At 42.6% G+C, this 19,139-nt stretch overlaps 2 protein-coding genes across 2 annotated transcripts in view; both read right to left on the reverse strand.

The window, feature by feature from the left end:
• Positions 1 to 707: 707 nt before the first annotated feature.
• LOC310819216 (transmembrane protein 200C-like) lies at positions 708 to 2,264 on the reverse strand (the record flags this gene model as incomplete). The annotated part of the gene is made up of 1 exon (XM_083690460.1): positions 708 to 2,264. One exon carries the CDS (start codon positions 2,262 to 2,264, stop codon positions 708 to 710), a length of 1,557 nt encoding a protein of 518 aa, XP_083546586.1.
• Positions 2,265 to 18,230: 15,966 nt separating this feature from the next.
• The window catches only part of LOC310819390 (receptor-type tyrosine-protein phosphatase mu), a gene marked incomplete at its 3' end in the record, with an annotated part of 90,471 nt that continues 89,562 nt past the window's right edge, over positions 18,231 to 19,139 (reverse strand). The window contains exons 30-32 of the mRNA XM_083690666.1: positions 18,903 to 19,066; positions 18,489 to 18,624; positions 18,231 to 18,284 (exon numbers count right to left, since the gene is read on the reverse strand). Of these exons, the coding sequence (XP_083546792.1) occupies positions 18,231 to 18,284; positions 18,489 to 18,624; positions 18,903 to 19,066 (354 nt within the window). The remainder of the gene's footprint in view (positions 18,285 to 18,488; positions 18,625 to 18,902; positions 19,067 to 19,139) is intronic.

The raw sequence follows: 19,139 nt of genomic DNA on the forward strand, positions 1-19,139 counted from the left end.
CTTTATCATGAATAAAGTCACAGCTTCTCGTGCCTTATTGCTTAAGTACAGTACATAAGTACTGTAAATTGTTCAAGCAAGGGAAAACATTGAAAACATTCAACAAGAGGTCAAAGTTTATTAGGGTTGGGTTTCTCATTTTATTCAGTCATTAAACAAGTGTGCACAACAGGGTTAAAACCTCATCCTCAATCCATTCCTAATCTGAATGTTATTCTACCTGAGATTCCATATCTGGCTATCCACATAACAACATTTTCAAACTTTTCAGTGGCAGTTTGATTTAGGCTACACTACCATTCATAACTACACAGCTACAGTTTTGAATCCAAAAAAGTTCAACTTTCTGTTTTAATTACATGGTAGGGATTGTTCAAATCAAATCAAATCTAATCATTTTACAAATACAGTAATGTCTATCTAACTTTTCCTAGTACAGTATTGCTGTTGCTACAATTAAAAAATAGAATAATAGACTCAGACTTAGAATAGAACCTATAACTGTTTTTCATGGCTGTGTCTCTATAGTTTCCCACAGCATCCCCATCAATTGTCTCCTTTCATTCATAACCACTCATGTGGAAGGAATCGACGGTGAAAAATACACATCTACCTAGACCTCTGAGTCTCACCTGTCATGGTCACGAAGGAAATTAGACAACAAAAATAAGAAGCTATGTGAGAGTTTTAAAAGACCCAGCTCTGGTCTAGAGTTCTGTCAAGGAGGAGTTGGGTGTGACTGGAGCTCCCTCTGCCTGAGCTGCTGCTGCTACCACAGCTACATCCTGGTCATTGGCGGCCAAGCAGGAAGTCTCAATATCGGGGGCCTCGAATGACTCCCCTCCCAGATCTGTCAGTTTGATGTATCCCTTACTGTTGGAGCGCTCTAGACGAGGGCAGCTGAAGCGTCTAGCCCTGTCACCTTGACGACAGACGGACACGGAGAGGCTGCAGCGTCGCGCAGACCTGGGCTGATCGGAGAGGGAGTTGAGTGATAAGCGTGAGCCCATCGACTTTGAGACGGGAGAGGGGGGGAACAGCTGCATTTGAGGCCCTTGTGGAGGAGCCTTTAGCGCCCCCGGTTGTTCAGCTGCGACCATTGCTATATCCTGGCACTCCTGCGGAGTGATCAAGCCAATTGTTGAGGAATCCTTCGCTTTGTTGTCCAAAACAGCACTGCTACAGTGGCTGTAACCTGCCTGCTCCTCAATATCATCTCCTCCTACAACAATGCTAACAATCTCACCCTCTGCGTGTCCCTTTGCTTCCGCCCTCTCTGACTCCTCCACCTCACAGTTATTGAGTTTGATGACAGGGAGGGTGAACGCGTTAACGGAGGAGGTGACGATGGAGGTGGTCTCCCACTGTTTGGGCTGTGGGGTCTCCTCTGCGCTCCTGGTGTGGTCTCTGTAGATACTGTAGACCGTGTCAGTGAAGGTCTGAGCCTCTCTGGACCAGCTACGTGGCCTGCTGGCCAACGACGTCCGTCTTAACTGCTCACTGCTCCCTAACAACTCTCCCCAATGGCCTAACGCAGCGGAAGGCCAGGAGCTGCGGGTTAGCATGCCGCTAGCGTTGTGGGTACCGGATGTGACTTCCATACTCCTCGACTGCATGTAGTTCACCATGCCGTTGAGCGGTGAGTAGTCTTTTGTCCTTATGCCATGTAGATCGATGACTGTGGAATAAATGTCCCTAAGGTTGATGATTTTGGTCGTCTTGTCTCGGTTTTCATGCAGCACTGCATTGGCACAGATGAAAAGGAAGATTCCTATTCCCATGACCAGGGGCCCGAACACTTTCAGATTGTCTGAGTACAGGTAGGTATCCAAAAACTCAGACAGGAATCCCGATGAAGGAGGGTTATAGACACTAGTATTGACAAGACTCTGGTTCACCAACCCTGTCTTGTCTGATGTAGGCTTATTGCTTGTCCAGTTAGAGGACATTTGTGGGCTTTTGGAGTAGCTCATCCTGCCGTTTGCTTGTTGCCCAGGCTTCTGTAGCTCTGGGGACCCTGACACATGGCCGTCATGGGGCCAGTACCCCAGTACAGCCATAGTTATCCCCACCATGAGGACCCCCACCCCCACCGCGGCCACCACGCCTGCAGGAGAACACAGGTTGAGTTTGCCCTTCACCACAACCACGTCGTTCTTCTTCCTCTTCTTGGCTTTCCTCTTCCTCTTGTTCTCCGCTCGGTTCTTAGAGCGAAGTGAGTCCTGACGCCTGTTTATCCGCAGCAGACCGCCCGTGGCTATCATGGTGACGATTGGACGATGGGCTTGTCACTCAACCTGGGGGTGGGAAGAGGAGTAAGGTCAGTTGGCCATATCAAGATAATTATCTACATCCATTAAGAGGTTACATATACATTTCAACCACAACATCTTGGACATTACAGTTATATACACAATATACACTTATTGTTATTGTTACTTATTGTTACCAAAGGGACTACATATGTTTTGAACCAGTAATACTAAATAAATCATGTCCATCTATCAGTGTTGAATTCATGAGTCTTGTGTTGTTACATAAGAAGAGATGAACAACATGTCAGTTGGGAACATCTATTTTCAGTAGCGAGACATCAATCCTCTAAAATCATAATGTGTCCAGACAACAACTATCCAGCAGGCATGCTGCTTCTCCTCCCCCCCCCTTCCTCTCTCCCTCTCCCACTCTCCAAAGTCATCTGAACAAGAACACACATGCCTTTTTAATATGAGCTCTGTAGAGCATTCATGAGCCCAGTTGTTTTATTCTGTTCCAGTATATCTCCCACAGTCTGGTGAAATTCATAGTGCAGAGGGCGTCGAAGGTACCGGCACACACCTTTAGTGGTTGCAGACATTTGTTGATGAGTTCCAATCACAGATTGAATATTAATGAGGATAAGACTTGCTTAATTACCGACCCATGCATGATTCACCCCTGACTCTGCCAGTAGGTATTTAATTTGACTAATCACTCCTAATTATGTATGCCTTAGGGCTTAGATTCATGAATAAGTTATTCCACAAATTATTTTCAGAGCAGCAATTAGGGCACTTTTTCACAGAACGATTAATAGTTTGATTGTCCATCTTGACAGTCAATAATTCAATGCAAGGGGGCAAAATACATGCTGTCAAGGAATGATCAAAAAGCTAAAGAGCTAATCTGGTATGCTACATATCTTAATATCCTCAGAGCATCGTACAGTATAATAGGGGTAGGATCAACATCATCATCAGTCATGCAGACAGATGCACATGGCTATAGATCTATATTTCAGGCAGCATACAGTATGCAATAGGCACTCAACTGCCCCCTGGGAACAGACAAGTCAACCCTGCACTGATGTGAGAATCTGTGTGGGCGGATTTCTTTGGTTTGGGAAAGAGAGATACGGCACTGGTGTTGACAGCTCTGACAACTGTCCCTGTCTGATGTCTTGAACAAAGGAAGATGGACATATTTCCTATGCAACTTTCACAGCAAGAAGCTGGAGATTGACGCTTCGTTTACGAAATATGAGATAAAAACATTTGCGTTTGGCAAAGTCGCATGAATAATCTATTGTTGAGATTATCATGTATCTGTTTCTCTTCCGTTCGCATGACTGCGATCCAAAGCATGAGACAGTTGCCGTGCATGGGGAAGGCCAGAGGGGAAAGGTACTGGATTTCTACTGATAATGTCCAGAGCCACCTTTCCTGAGGTGCCTCAAATATAAACCAACACACAGGATATTGCAGCTCTCGCTTGCAGTTCTTAGAGACTTTGATGACAAACATGCACTTCTCCCTATATAGCCTCCGGTAATCATGTTTAGTAAATTAACACATTCTGTGCGCTATTATGAAATTATTTGAGGCAAAATTGCATATATTTTATCTGTAGGCCTAATTATATATGTCTATTTAGACTTTCAAATGTATTTAGAACAAAGAAGGATTTAATGTATATTATACGGATGAAGATCAATAAACAGGATTATAAATTAGAAAAATAAAGTCAATAAAGCGACACTGAATGTCTAGCCTATATAATATACAGAGGTTTTTGGTAGTAGAGATAGTGAACTTTAATTTTCTAGCTGTATTTTCTTCCTTCAATGATCTCATAAACAGCATATGAGAAAACAAAATACTACAGTGCCTTCAGAAAGTATTCATACCCCTTAACTTTTTCCAAAAAATTTTGTGTTATAGACTCAATTTAAAATTGACAAAATTAAAAGAATTTTCCATCAATTCACACACAATACCCCAGAATGAGAAAGTGAAAACAGGTTTTTAGAAATTTCAGTAAATTTATTAAAGTTGAAATACAGAAATACCTCATGTACATTAGTATTCAGACCTTTGCTATGACACTCTTAACATTAGCTAAAATGCAAAAATGTTATCAACAAATCACTCAATAAGTTGAATTGAGTCCATCTTAATGCAAGGATAATAGTTCATGTCATTTTGGAATTAATATATTTGTTTTTATAGGGTCTCTGATTTGCATAGGAATCAATTACACACTTTGTGGATCAGGTTGTCATTACAAACTGAGCAAATGGAGAGGAACAAAACTCAGACCCTGAGGCCTGGGGAGACTTACAACCTTTTTTGGGTGAATGGTGGAGAGGAAAAAGCACAGTCGATGGGACAACATCATCTCAGTCACTCTACAAAATTGGTCTATAATCAAGTGGCCAAAAATAATCCCTTAATGGAAAATAATCTCTCTCATAACCATAATTGTGTTTGCAACAATGAATTCAAGTGATACAGCAAAGAAAGTGGCTGGAAATGTGTTTACTACAAAGCATTAAGTTTGGTGCAAATCCAGCACATGCAATGCAGTTTCCGCACTCTCTCTCGTGTGAAGAATAGTGGTAGCTGCATGAAGTTATGGGAATGTTTCTCACTGGCAGGGACTGGGGAGTTTGTCAGGATCAAGAGAAAATTATGAAATGTGCTGGTATTGACATCCGAATCTACACAATGTGTAATTGATTCCTATGCAAATCAGAGACCCTATAAAAACAAAGATATTAATTCCAAAATTACATGAACTATTATCCTTGCATTAAGATGGATTCAATTCAACATATTGAGTGATTTGTTGATGACATTTTTGCATTTTAGTTCATTTTAAGAGTGTCATACCAAAGGGTCTGAATACTTATGTACATGAGGTATTTCTGTATTTCAATTTTAATAAATTTACTGAAATTTCAAAAAACGTGTTTTCGCTTTGCCATTCTGGGGTGTTGTGTGTGGATTGATGGCAAATTCTATTCAATTCAAATTCTATTTAATTTAATCAATTTTAAATTGAGTCCATAACACAACAAAATGTGGAAAAAGTAAATAATTTCCGAAGGTACTGTATATATCAACTTAACAATGGATTTATTGCCACTTCGATTATCTTTATGTAGTCACAGCCATCTTACACTAATGCACTGTCACTGAAACGCCCAAAGGACTTCAATTTACAGGGATGAAAGCGCAGACCTCAATCGGAAGATCCACTATAGTTCCCTAGACTCATTCCCTTCACTGTGTGTTAACTTATTATTTAGAAGTAAAATAAATACAAGAATACAGAGAAATAATAAAATAACACATGGAAATTCCTATGATTGTACCAATGCAGGTGGGAAAATAGAATAAAATGCGACTATTCAAATCGTCAAATGAAATCTCTATGTTACCTGCGATACTTAAGTTTTTAAGTATAATCGATTACATCCTATGTTTAAAATGAACTACAGTGTAAATCTTATAGATTTTACGTCTTACCAGGAAATGCTTTATGATCAAGCATCTTCAAAAGCTCGCATCGTCTTTGTAATCCACGGGCTTCAGCTGTGCTTCCCTTGGTGCGCCACTTTGGTACCAAAGCTGGAAGAGTGGTTCTCAATAGTGCAGTGCTTCACAATATACCACAAGGGGCGGAGCAACTGTATTTATGTTGGCGGTGATCATTGGGCAATTTGAAAATCAATTTCACTTGTCGAAGTGAATTATGTCTGGAACATTTGAGAACTGTTCAGACTTGTTTTTATTCCACCCCGAGACTTAATTTCTTAAATAATCTCATTCCAACATTTGATGAAATAGAACTGACATAGCACTATATTCATGCATTCACTACACATTGCTGGTCTGCCATTATGTACGTGTGCTCCAGTATAGCCCTTTAGTATAAGTTGTTGAACTCAAAACACTGAAATGTGACAAGCTCCAGGTCTGTTTAAAGTGCTCAGAATGGAGACGGAGGGAGATACATCATTGGCCAGGAAGAACATGAATAACAAAGACTTGTGTTGATACTCCAGAGATTTGACTGTGAAGTTATGACCCAGAAATGTGTTTTGTTTACGGCATAAATTACTGGTTTGGAGTGGAAAGAGCTCCACTGTGCACAATACTGTTAATTTGAACTATACATGTAAATGGGAAATAATCTGTAGGTTTTACAGATACTTAACATTAGAGTTCTCTTTAAAGCGGCAACCTGGGATAGGCACATTCATTTTTGGACTGTTAAATCAATTATATAGACCTATAGCCATTGATTAACACTCAATTGTTTGTAAAAAAATAAATTAAAAAAAACCTATATAGCTTCAAAACATGGTTAAAACTATCTTCTTGATCTTATGGTTGGTCAGTTTTGGCATACATAGCTCAGTCTATGAGTTTGAAAGTGGATACATTTCTGTTTACCGAAACAAGCAGGGTGACCGCTTTCTTGTTGTTTGAATCCCAGATTGCCCCTTTAATCTACAGCATAGTATATGGTATTAACCAGTGTTGTGGATTGGATTTACAGTACTAACCACTGAACTACGCTGAATATACTGTGCAGAGTTAAGCTCATGTAAAAAAAAAAACGAAGTGACACTCAACAGATGTGTCTTCTAACATTTGACACAAGAGTACTACCAAGCTCTGATATACACCAACAGATTACACAGCCGTGCCGATTACGACACTCTTTTCATTTCCAATCTTCCGATGATCAAGCTATTTTCCCCTTGAACAGATCTGAATCAGTCTAACAACCCTGCCCTGTAATTGCCTTCAGACTAATGTCTTCTTCCCCCTTTCTTATCTTTAATTCAAACAAAAGTCTGGTTTCACTTCGCCACTCTCCAAATGAGGTCTGGGACTCTACATGCTCTCCCCCATGTCTCTCAGTTGACACTTGCAAATGTGCTCTGTGGCAAAGGCTAGCCTGGCACCTGTTCCACTTAATTAAGTCGATATGCTGAAGAGGAGGGAAAGTTAGCAAAGTGCACTATGTAGGGCAAATGGCAAATGAGGAAACCCCTGGTTATTATTCTCACATCTTGCCTCTGAATGGCCCAGATTGTAATGAGAGAGAGGGCAAGGGGAGATGATGAAGATGTCAACACAACGAGAAACACATTCAGAGAGAGAGAGAGAACAAATATTTGACTGTGGGGTGAAGGAGCACTAGATTGCAGAGTCTTGCAGAAACGTTAAATCGTTTTGATTTGTACAGATTTTCAACGTGCCTTAATGACCTTCCTCTTCAGTACTTCTAATCATTCATTATCAGGGCATCTGAAGGTAATTCAACTCACCTAGAAGCCTGGTGATGAATTGGAGGAGTTTGCTCCCATTGACATTTACAATTAAAGACAAGGAATGTATGTGTGTCCCTGCGTGTGTGTGCGTGTGCACTCTTTATGGATTCTGATACTGAGAACAGAGAAGTCAACCATGCACACACAATCGCGTGCCTGCTTGCGCGCGCGCGTGTGTGTGTGTGTGTGTGTGTGTGTGTGTGTGCATGGTTGACTTCTCGGTTCTCAGTATCAGAATCCATAAAGATGACTGATGGAGCGTCGTTATGTGGAGATGAATAGAGCTGATATCTGATCTGCTCATAAGGCTCTTTGTTACTTCCTGATCAAAAACTGGATCACTGCCACAATGCAGTACAGTGTAGCTGATCCTTTACCTGGACACATCATGCCTGAAGAGGACACTGTTATTCAGAACACTTATGCTTGTGTGGATTGTAAGAACATATATGAACCTATATGAATGTATGAACATATACAAACATATGAGTGTATGAACATGTAATTCCTCTCTGTCATGTTGTAACCCCAAATGAACACACGCTTTGTAATCAGAACACAAGCAGGTCATGACATTTTGTCTTCCGGTTGTCGCATTTCTTGAGCTGTGAAACGTCATCCTCGCCTGGGAGTCCTGTGGATAATGCCTTTAAGATGTGAAGACCATCTGGAGGCAGCAGGGGTCTTCCCTTCCCTTCACTTCACAGGCAGGGTTGGGAGGCTGTTCTGTAATTGGGAATATGGGGATTTGGTGGATTGCCAGTTAAGGATCAACCCCCCAGAGGAGAGCCACCACAGCACTAATTGCTATAAAAGTCAGAGGTTTCTACAATCCAAGAGATAAAAGCCACAGGGAGAGAGTGCAGGGTACTAAGCGCATTAAGAGATGTGAAGAGATGGCGGTCCATCAATTAAACATTTCGAAATAGGCATTCTGTCTCAATTATTCACATAGCAATGCAGTGCCTGGCTTCCATTTTAATCAGGCACTACTGTGACACAAAAAAGGTGTTTAAGAAATCAGAGTCAACGTCAAAATGGCTTCATTGTCACATACTGTGCTAGCAGAGCAGTCATTGTTGTCAATGATGTGAACATGTGATCAGGGGATTTTACTCCTGTATGAATGTAAGTGCCAATGTAACCAGATCGCACTGAAGGAGAAACCGGCTTCTGTTCCTATGCAATGCGAGAAGAGTGTGTGACTTTCATATTCGTTAAGTTTGGAGCTACGCTCCTTTAGTCAGTACCTTGAATTGGGGGATGCGTTCTTTATTCTTCATCTTCATGTACCTCATTCTTTATATTCTTAACATTTATCATAAGCCTTTGCTAGAAGGGGTGTTGGAGATGTTGGCTGTTGCTCTACCCCAGAAACGAGGTACTGACTAGGTAACCTAGAACAAAACCTTGGGATTATCATCAGTGAATATTTAATGCAATAAAATATTTATGTATGTATTCTATTAACCTTTACAAGGTAAGTCAACTGAAAACACGCATTGTCATTTGCAATGTGAGACATGAGAATAACCCAGAATCAGATCATCATGTTATGGTCCCACTGTAAGAAGGTCCTATTGATGAATGAACACTCTCAGGTTCATCTGCTGGCTGGTGTTTGGCCTAATGAGATGCATGACAAAGTGGTGACCAATACGGGTCATGGAGACGTATGGGCATCTCTAGTCCTTCCGTTTCTATGTTCAGCATCGCTGTGTCTCTGACATCATCTGGAGCACAGGAAATGGAACGGCCATATGGAGCAGAAGATGAAAGAGTATTAGCCAGGATGCTAAGGAGGGGATGGGGGGGGGCAGGACAGGCCTGAGAGCAGCAGGTGGACACTTGTTCTCCGCGGGGGGGAGCTGGTTCCCACAGGTGACCTTGTTTCGTACTGTACCAATGAATGGCGGGAGCGCTGTGCTGTGGCTCAAACCACAAATAGAACATTAATACGGTACCTCATCATGGCTAACACCATTAAAGAACATCACAGAGAAAAGATGCACTTTGCTTTAATGAGAGTTAACTCGAATGCTACTAGGAAAAGATCACCAGAACATCAAGGTTGTAATTTGGTTAATAATGTGGCGTATTACAAGACTATCAAACTTTGATGGTAATGCTGATGTGCAACATCAAACAGCTCAGTTTCTCACAAACTGCCGGATCATCCTTCCTCTCGTCTGCGTTGCTACAAAGCGGTTGTTTTTTTCTGCTGTGTTTACTTCGACTGTCATCTCTACCAGTCAGTCAGGAAGTTTCACAAGGTCGGCTAGCTCCTTTCTCCTGGCTTGCAGCATCGGAACACTGTAGAGCCATGATTTCACTGGAAGGAAAGCCTGCTTTGATCTACCATCCATGATAATATAGGTCACCTCTTCAGGGAGGAACAACAAAGAACCAGTGTGGCGGAAAATACTATTCAACTCACCTCTCTACTTCATTATAAACGAGAAGCAAATAGCCCTTCAGACAGACCATATACAGCCAGGCTGATCTTTGGCATTTTTAACACAACGGTTCAACGTCTCACAAAAGAGGGAGAAGAAGAAAAAAAAGAAGCAAACTTTGAAATGTGAAATATTGAACCTGTCATTTCCTATTCTGTTGCTTGTATGTGCAGCCTTGTTCAGACGGTGTAGCCATGGCAACAGTTTCATAATGCATCGTGAAACACCTTGGAAGAGGTTTCTTTTTATCTGGGCTGGATGGGAGCGAGGAAACTGAATGAGGAGAATGAGTCAAATGAGAGGGCTAGAGTGCCACTGAGAGGTAGCACTCCAGAATATATTATACAAGACATATCTGTCTTCCCCTACAAAATGATGTACCTCTCTGAAAGGTTATTGATAGGGTAACTCAACAATGATGAGACTCAAAGACTCACATATAGTGACACAGCAGAGATATAGCAGAGATTCTGATCTTTTCACCAGCAGGTCATGTGGTTGATAAAACACCTGTCCCTCTGCAGAGAGGCCAAAGGAATTACCTTTCACAAAAAGGGCTTACATGCCTTATGATGACTTTGTAGAATTTCACACTGTACAGAGTCTGTACATCAGCACTAATATTCACTCCAGACATAAGACACGAGACTGACACCATTGGTGAGGGATCTGAGTAATCTGAGGGATCAGCTTTGCTGTGTTCAGAGCTCAGTGTACGAAAGCTTGTTCTCCTGGTCCTAGAGGACGAACCCAGTCATGTGTGATGTGTAGCAGGCAGGCACTAGCGAGCATGATGGGGATGGGGATGAGGATGGGGTGGGCATGAAGCAGGGGCAGGGGTGAGTGAGATCCCATGCCAGGAGCTGACAGGACCAATCAGTGATGAGCACAAGCACCATCCATGCATGCTAATCAGCCAGTCAGAGTAGCCCGGGCTGAGGGCACCTGCAGGGGGTCTATCGCCACGGCTACAGCAGGAGTCACGCAGCATTACCTGAACAGGTAAGCCAAGCGTGAGGAAACAGGGTTAGCCTCTTCACATGTCTGTGTCCAAGGTGTCCTTGAGAGCAGTCTCTGCATTTTAGAATGCCGAAAGGCAAGGGTTGACTGTGTTTGACATTTTATTGTCCGACACAAAAGGGCAGTTTACTGTGTTTGACATTTTAGTTTTGCGTTTTTTGCTAATTTTATTGGGACACAACTTTGGAAAAGCTTATGAAACTAGCTCAAGTAGTTATAGTTATATACTCCAGTATATATGGTCCTCTGTGGCTCAGCTGGTAGAGCATGGTGCTAACAATGCTTAGGTTGTGGGTTTGATTCCTGCTGGGACCATATATACTGAAAAATGTATGCACTCACTGCAATGTAAGTCGCTTTGGATGAAAGCGTCAGCTAAATGGCATATATTATAATAATAAAGGACAGAATGCTTTCGGAAAAGCTCATGAAACTAGCTTAGGTAGTGAGACTAGGCCCAGTTTCTAGGATGTGGAACATATTCCATGTAGTTAAGTGTATTGACTTTTCAATATGGTTAAAATCAATCAATTTAGATCTGTAAATGTCTATTCTATCAAAAGTGTTTCATTTTGTAGGTCAACGTTACATAATCTCCTTTTTTGACACCCCTTTATCTGCAGTGTTTTTGAGGTCACCCCGGCTTTTCATATGCAAATGTATTAATCAACATTTTCCGACGAATTAAACCTCTGAGCGGCTCAGACTCATTGGTGTTATCAGGCAAATTAACCTTCGGTGGTGGAAGGACAGCTCTGAATCATGATGCTGTGGCTCTGTTCACATTAGAGTGTGTCTTCCATGTGTGGCCTAATGAGTTGTCATCTCCATTGACAATACTTTCCTCTTGAGGGAATTTAATAATCAAGATGTTACATATCTGACCTGCAATCAGTGCCATAGTAAACAAAACAAAAAAAGGAAAAAAAAAATTCATGAACTTATGCATATTGATACAGATATCTAGCAAGTGTAGTCTTCTATCCTCTTTCTACATGGGGTTCAGGCAAGGTTCATGCCATTGATAGATGGGGATACAGTAATTCAAAGCTATTTCTTAAACATTGACCTCACTTTTAAAGATGCAATCTCTACAAAGTGCGCTACCCTCCACTTTTTTGCTAAACATCTTAGGGATGGGGCTGGAGAAACGTAACCACTTTCAATTTCATAGACAGAGCTATGGATGCAAGGACTGACCATACACGAGATACAAATTATAGTTTTAACTACGTTTTGAAACTATACATTGTTTGTTTATTGCCTACAAACAATTAAGTAAAACAAGCTTATGGGTTCTGCTGGGGTAAGACAGTTGAACTAAGCTCATGAGGCATTTCTAAATTATATTTTTCAAGCAACAATGGCTATACATATCATTAATTTAAGTCAAAACATGTATGTACAGTACCAATTAGATTGCCCCTTTAAAGATGAAAAGATTGCTACAAAACTGCACTACAGAGAGATCAAACAGCCTCACTTTATCTCCCCAGATCGGGCTATGCACAGCATACCCAACAAGCCCCACTGTACAGTAAAAGTACAACCCTGATTATATCACTAAACACCTCGGCTTGGCAAGCAGCTGGCTAACTAACACTGTGAGTGTATGCTGGCAGGCTGCCTGACATGTTGTCTAAGTCACAGAGACATACCTATTATCACCTTGTGGTGCTGGAGAGCAGTGGAAAGAGAGAGAGAGAGAGACAGAGAAAGAGAGAGAAAGAGAGAGAGAGAGAGAGAGAGAGAGAGAGAGAGAGAGAAAGAGAAAGAGAGAGAGAGAAAGAGAGAGAGAGAAAGAGAGAGAGAGAGAGAGAGAGAGAGAGACTGTCCTGGCCCAAGTCCAGAACTGGCCAGAGAAAGTGCCTACTCAGTCCTTTCTCTCTCAAACACATTTCGGGAGCAGTGAAGGGGAGTGGGACAGTGACAGATCTGCTGCTTTGTTTTAACTGCATTATCGACAGTCACAGCACCGGAGGGGTTCTCGCTGTTGTTTATCACCCCAAAGGGACCAAACACAACACTGTTAATGCCCATAACGCCCTTGCAGCGAAAAGTGAAAACCTCATCCTTAAATACAGCAATGCCTATCAGTTTACTGTGTGTTCAGCGTAGATTTAACCTTCTGGCGTAAGTTTCCGATACGCACATTCTCAACTAATCTTTATTGACATTGGGTCCCTGTACAGACACAATTAAGAGAGTGACAACTAGATCCTGCACACAGATCGAGAGACTATTATCTGGTTGTCGGTCTGTATCTCGTCATTTGCTGTCTGCTGTTCTTCACCAGGGGCCTAAACACAAGTACGGCTGGAGTCAACGGTAATATGTTCCAATCGTGAGAGGAACTGATTGCCTGAGTGGACTGTCAGAGCTTCTGCAGATGAGTAATGACAGTGTCATCATGTGCTCCTAGTTACATTGTCAGAACGCATCCATTATTGTCAATTGTGTTGTCTTCAATCTCACAATACCTAATAAATATATTGTACCAACAGAGGAGGCTGGTGGAGGAAGAAATCGGAGGACGGGCTCACTGTAATGCATGGAATGGAATGAGGAATGGTGTCAGACACAAACAATGAGCCCCGTCCTCCGATCTCTACCACCACCAGCCTCCCTGCACAAGGTACAGTTGTAGGTCCTAATACAGATATGCTATCATGCACTCAGTCAGTGTCTCCTGAGATACACCTGTTTGCTGTCGAGCTGCCATGTAAACCTTGTGTACACAAAGACATAATACTGTGCGATGGAGGACAAAGATAAAAGAACTGACTCCCAATCACTCCAGCTCCGCAACGCCATTACAGCACCATGGCAACAGATGAAGACGTGCAGCCCTCTCTGGATGGGGCCACCGCTGGTTCGCTCTCCTCCTCCGCTGACTGGCAGGAAAGCTCCACGGGGCTGCTATGGCAACAGACTGATTATATGCAGAGGGGGCTGTCGCTGCCACGGCAACATCAGGGCCAAGCCATTTGTTACAGAGAGTCTGAGGAAATTAGATTGACTTTGATGAGAACTTGACCTCCGGCTGATTCCCAAAGAGAGTTTAGTTCTAGGAATGGAATCTCCAAATGAGGATCGATGTTCAATAGACTAGAGAGGATAGATGTTTGCATTTCTGATGGCTAGAACTATGGTGGGGGATAGGGTGATATCTGTAAATTGATATTTCTTTTTTTTATTAAAATGGGAAATACTATTGTCTTGTGGTATAGCAGTTCAGTGGGTCTAGGATAGATCTAAGCTGGTATTCTACAGTTTGTTCATGTCAGAATATCTCTGAACTCCCCCCCACACACAAACGCTATAGAAATGCTGTCAATGTGACATAGAACCACTTTGACAGCTCCGTGACAGTAGAAGTTAGTGCTCTGGAAATGAAAATACATCCATGACTCTGCTGGGACAATCCTTTTCGGTACAGACATCTCTGTCTCTTTCATATGCATGAAGATGGAAGAAAGATGAAATATGGATTTGCGGCTGATGTGAGAACTCGACAGGGGCACTTGTGTGTGCCGAGTTGGTTCATTGATTGATCTCTTGCTCCCCAAACGCTCGATTGTAGGCTGCAGCCCAAAGCAAACACACACACACACACGCTCCTGAATTAGTTGAGGTCCACCCAAACCAGCGACCATACCACTGTAATGGGAAAATAGTAATGCTAATGCATATAACAGGACAAGGTAGTTACACAGAATGGAACGGGTTAGAGAGGACAGAAGCCTATAGCCAGAAACATATTATGACATATTTGGCAGTGTCCACTTGTAAATGGAAAAAGCACATTTGAAACTGAGATGTGACGTTATGTTATCGAGATAATTAATAATTAATTAAGTTTCCTCCTCTGTTCTCTGCATTATTGAGGTGTACAGACGTGGCTGTTTGTTCGTGAAGAAAGAAGGCAGACAGAAGAGAGAAGCTGGAGAAGTACTGTAATGGAGAGAGAGATCGAACCAGAGAAAAAAACAACAATCATGTCTCTGGAGGAGAGGGAGAGTTCTGATCGCTTCAACCTTTGACCTCCTGAGTGGATTTACTGGACAGCAATATTGTGTCAGTGTTTGCGGCTTGCCTGGGTTGCCTGGGATGCAGCTAGTGTGTTTAGGCCGGGAAAACATATTATTATACACACACACCTTTATTATAACTAACTACACACTGAATATGAACCTTGTACTGTTTGGTTAACAAAGTAGAGCTACAGTCCAACAATGTGGAACCATTTTAAACGTTACAGTCGTTCTTGTTATTCATTCTAGAATACTAAGATGTATAAGCAACTCATTGGACAAAGACATCTGTGAAGAATAAGCATGTAAGGCAGAGAATGTGTTAATTTAGGCCTACAGCAGCCTAAATTATGAAATCAGAGCAAAGACCACCGCCTGCAGGCATTCACTGGTATACAATTTACTCTCAAAGGCAGGAATAATGGTTCTTGCTCCACAATGTCATCTGGTGGACAAATAATGTTATTACACTCTATGCTGAAATTAGTGCTCTGCTCCCATCTCGACTAATCTTCATTTAGCAAATGAACGATGCGGTAGATCTGGCTGAGGCCCAACCACTTAAAATGCTTTGAAAAATTAACAGAGATAAAAACTGTTCAAGAGCAAGAAAAATCATGCACAAAACATTGGCAGCTAAAACCTGTGACTCACCTTGGTAAAAGACATTCCACTGACAAACAGATTGCCACACCTAATTAGAAGGCACATGCTGTCGTTAGGTCAATTGCAATCACCTGTGTGAGTTAGCCACCAATCTAGACAAATGTGTCCTGTATTGAAATGGATTGATTCAAAATGAACACAGCAGGTCTATCAGGCTAACCAGCTGAGGGGATTATTCCCATGCATTTGCAGGCCAGCTGTATGTTGATCAGACTTCATAACCTGCTGTTCACTGTGCCTATCAATGTGTGTGTGTAAGTGTGTGCCATGGTGTGTGTGTGCCAAGGTGTGTGTGTGTGTGTGTGTGTGTGTGTGTGTGAATGTCTGGATATTGGCCCAGGGAACATCTGGTGTGGATGCCCTCAGCAGCTCAACCAATATCCAGCACCTCCCAGCTCTCCACACATCTCATCTCTCTCTCCCTGTCTCTCTCTCCCTGTCTCTCTCTCACCCACTCCGTCTCATCTCATGCTCTCTTACTCCATCTCATCCCTCTCCCTCCCCCTCTCTCTCCCTCTCCCTCTCTCTCTCCCTCTCTCTCTCTCTCTCAGACCCCCCTCTGTCCATGTGTGAAGAGAGCATTACTCCAGCAGAGAAGAAATAAAATAGCAAATATAAAGGACAGCCTCCCTGGTCCCGGCAGCGCCTGCGGTCCAGACCAGCTGGAGACTTCTGGAAGGCAACAAGATAACAACCTGCAGCGCCCGTGATGATGTGCCAATGAATCCTGTCGCCGGTCCAACAGACGTCCTCCAGCGCGCTGCTGGAGACCACAGGAGCTAACCAGCTAAATGAATAAAGAGGCACAGAGAAGCCAACTACTAGAGGATTTGTGGAGCCTCGGGAGGTTTGGTACCAGAGGGGGTTGTATGTACCAGGACGCCTAGTGCGTACCTGGATGATCACTAATTAACTGAAGGGTCCTTGTAGAATGGTAGGTTCCTCTGTGGTACTAAGGCAGTGCAGCACAGCTCAGCAGAGGAGAGGGTATTGCCATAGCACTGCTGCTATGAAACCCAAAGCACTTTACGGTCAAGAACTATAGGTCAAGACAATATGAAATATGAAACTATGAAATACCATTGCATTGATTTAAGAGAAGATCAATTCATTAATATGAGAACAAAAACCACACTAATTGTCATGTATAGCAATATAGCAACCTATAATGGATAAATAAATACATAGCCTAACTAACATTAGATTTAACACCACTGGTTCAGCTAAGAGTGCTAAAAGTAAAGAGACCCTTAGAACTGTAGAGTTGTATAATAGACTATAGAACCGTCTCACAAAGTTCTGCCATTCTCAAACCTTCCACTAGGTGTCCCTACAACCTCGAGTCTAGTCGCTTTCCTAAGCTGCTTTGGCATGCAATACTACCTCACATCTTACCATTCCAGTTAAGCAGAAAAAAGACAAGAACCAATGCTTATACTGTAGATACATTTATATCTTTTTACAGTGGAATTAATTTGTCATACAAGATGACCAAAAAAGCACACAATACAATCAATAAAATCAACAAACCCATAAAACATGATTGTCACTTACTGCGAGTCACAAAAAAGTACATGAATAAATAATCTACAGAAATATGTACAATATGCACAACAATAACAAAATGGAAGTGCAAATAAAGCTTTGGATCCCTGTACAGGAAATAACGTAAGCAAATGTAGATTGTGCCGACTCTTCCCCTCCTCTGATGCGATAATCTATAAGTCATAATTCACAGGACATTTAGTAACATTTAGGCATTTTAACTCCTGCTTGATGACCTTTAATTAATGATGTTATTCAACTTTTGAGCAGAAAAAACATGATCGGAGAGAGATAAAAAAAAATGAACACATTACATTACATACAGTGTATCGCATTCCACGAGAGAAACTGGAAAGTATGAACGCTTGTTATCCGGTGAGGATCAAGGCAACAACCACAGGACCACAGGCGAGAGAGAGAGCAGGGCTGCTTTTCAATATCCCCACTAGCATACCGCTTAGAATGCATGGCCAATACAATACATCGCTTCGTTACATTTGGTACTGTACTGTATGTTAGTGAGGATATTGGACCAAGGCCACCGCCACCAGAGAGGCGGTGACTGGACTGACTCACTGCAGTGAAGAACCATTGTGCTCCTGCATTGCTCCAGATAGCTTCGGCAGACTGACTGACTGACACTGGCTGACACTGGCTGAAGTATTTATACTGTACATCTCTATGACCTTCCTCATCTAGTGGATCCAACACAGTAAGAGAATCATGAGTGTGTGTGTGTGTGTGTGTGTGGTTTGCTTCTTATCTACACACATGGACGCACGCACGCACGCACGCACGCGCGCACACACACACAGACCCACATCTGAACTGCTTTCTAGTGTAATGTCCATGTCCCAAACCTTCAGTCTCTGTTAAAGTTCTGAGTGGAGGCTCTGACACCTGTTACCCAGAGTTCAAGTACTCCAGTGCCACTTCATAGCAGAACTTGTACTGGTCCTAGAAAACAAAACAAAGACAAAAGCACATGAAGATCCGATTGCCTCACCGTCGTTCTTATTGACCTAAACATTGATACGTTACATTTGATGATGTCAACAAACACTACTTCAGGCTTGATACTCTAGCTACGATACAGCTACAGTAGCACTACAGTATTGATAACCTCTAGTAACCTCTAGCTACTACGAAGACCGTTATTACCAGTAGGTCCACCATGTTGGGTTTGTTGTTCCTCAGTGTTTTGACCGCGTGGAACACGTCCACAGAGCGCTGGTGCTGGAGCATCTCACACACGATGCTGATGGCACAGAAGGTCCCGCTGCGGCCCCCTCCGTTCCTGCAAGGAGAGACCCACACCAGGGTTAGACACCACCAAGGACACACACACATTGGTACAGTATAGGGAGAGGAGTGGGGAGAGGGAGATGGCCACTATTGGGCCCAGATCAAGGTTGAGATATACTGTACCAATGAAGAGACAGATAAATGGCTGTGTGATGTAGTGAGCATATTTAGCCAGTAGGTGGGGGTGTTTCCCCTCTTTTGCCATCTGAGTCTAAACCCCCACTAACAGGTCCAGTCCAGTGACAATGGAGCTGTGAGAGAGTGACTTACAGACAGTGGACCACGGTGCGGCCCTCTCCTCCGTCATACTCCTCCTGCCACTTGTCCACCTGTCTAATGAGCTTGAGGAAGGAGCGCTTGGACATGGGCGTGTCTCTGTACATGGGCCATCCCAGGAACTGGAACTGCTGAACCATCCGGTACCCGTCCTGGGGCTGGAGGAGAACGCAGGACATATACTGGTAAATATACTGGTAAATACAGGCCATGGGAAAAGACAGACAGACA

Source organism: Argentina silus (genome assembly GCF_951799395.1).
Source record: "Argentina silus genome assembly, chromosome: 18".
NCBI lineage: Eukaryota > Metazoa > Chordata > Actinopteri > Argentiniformes > Argentinidae > Argentina > Argentina silus.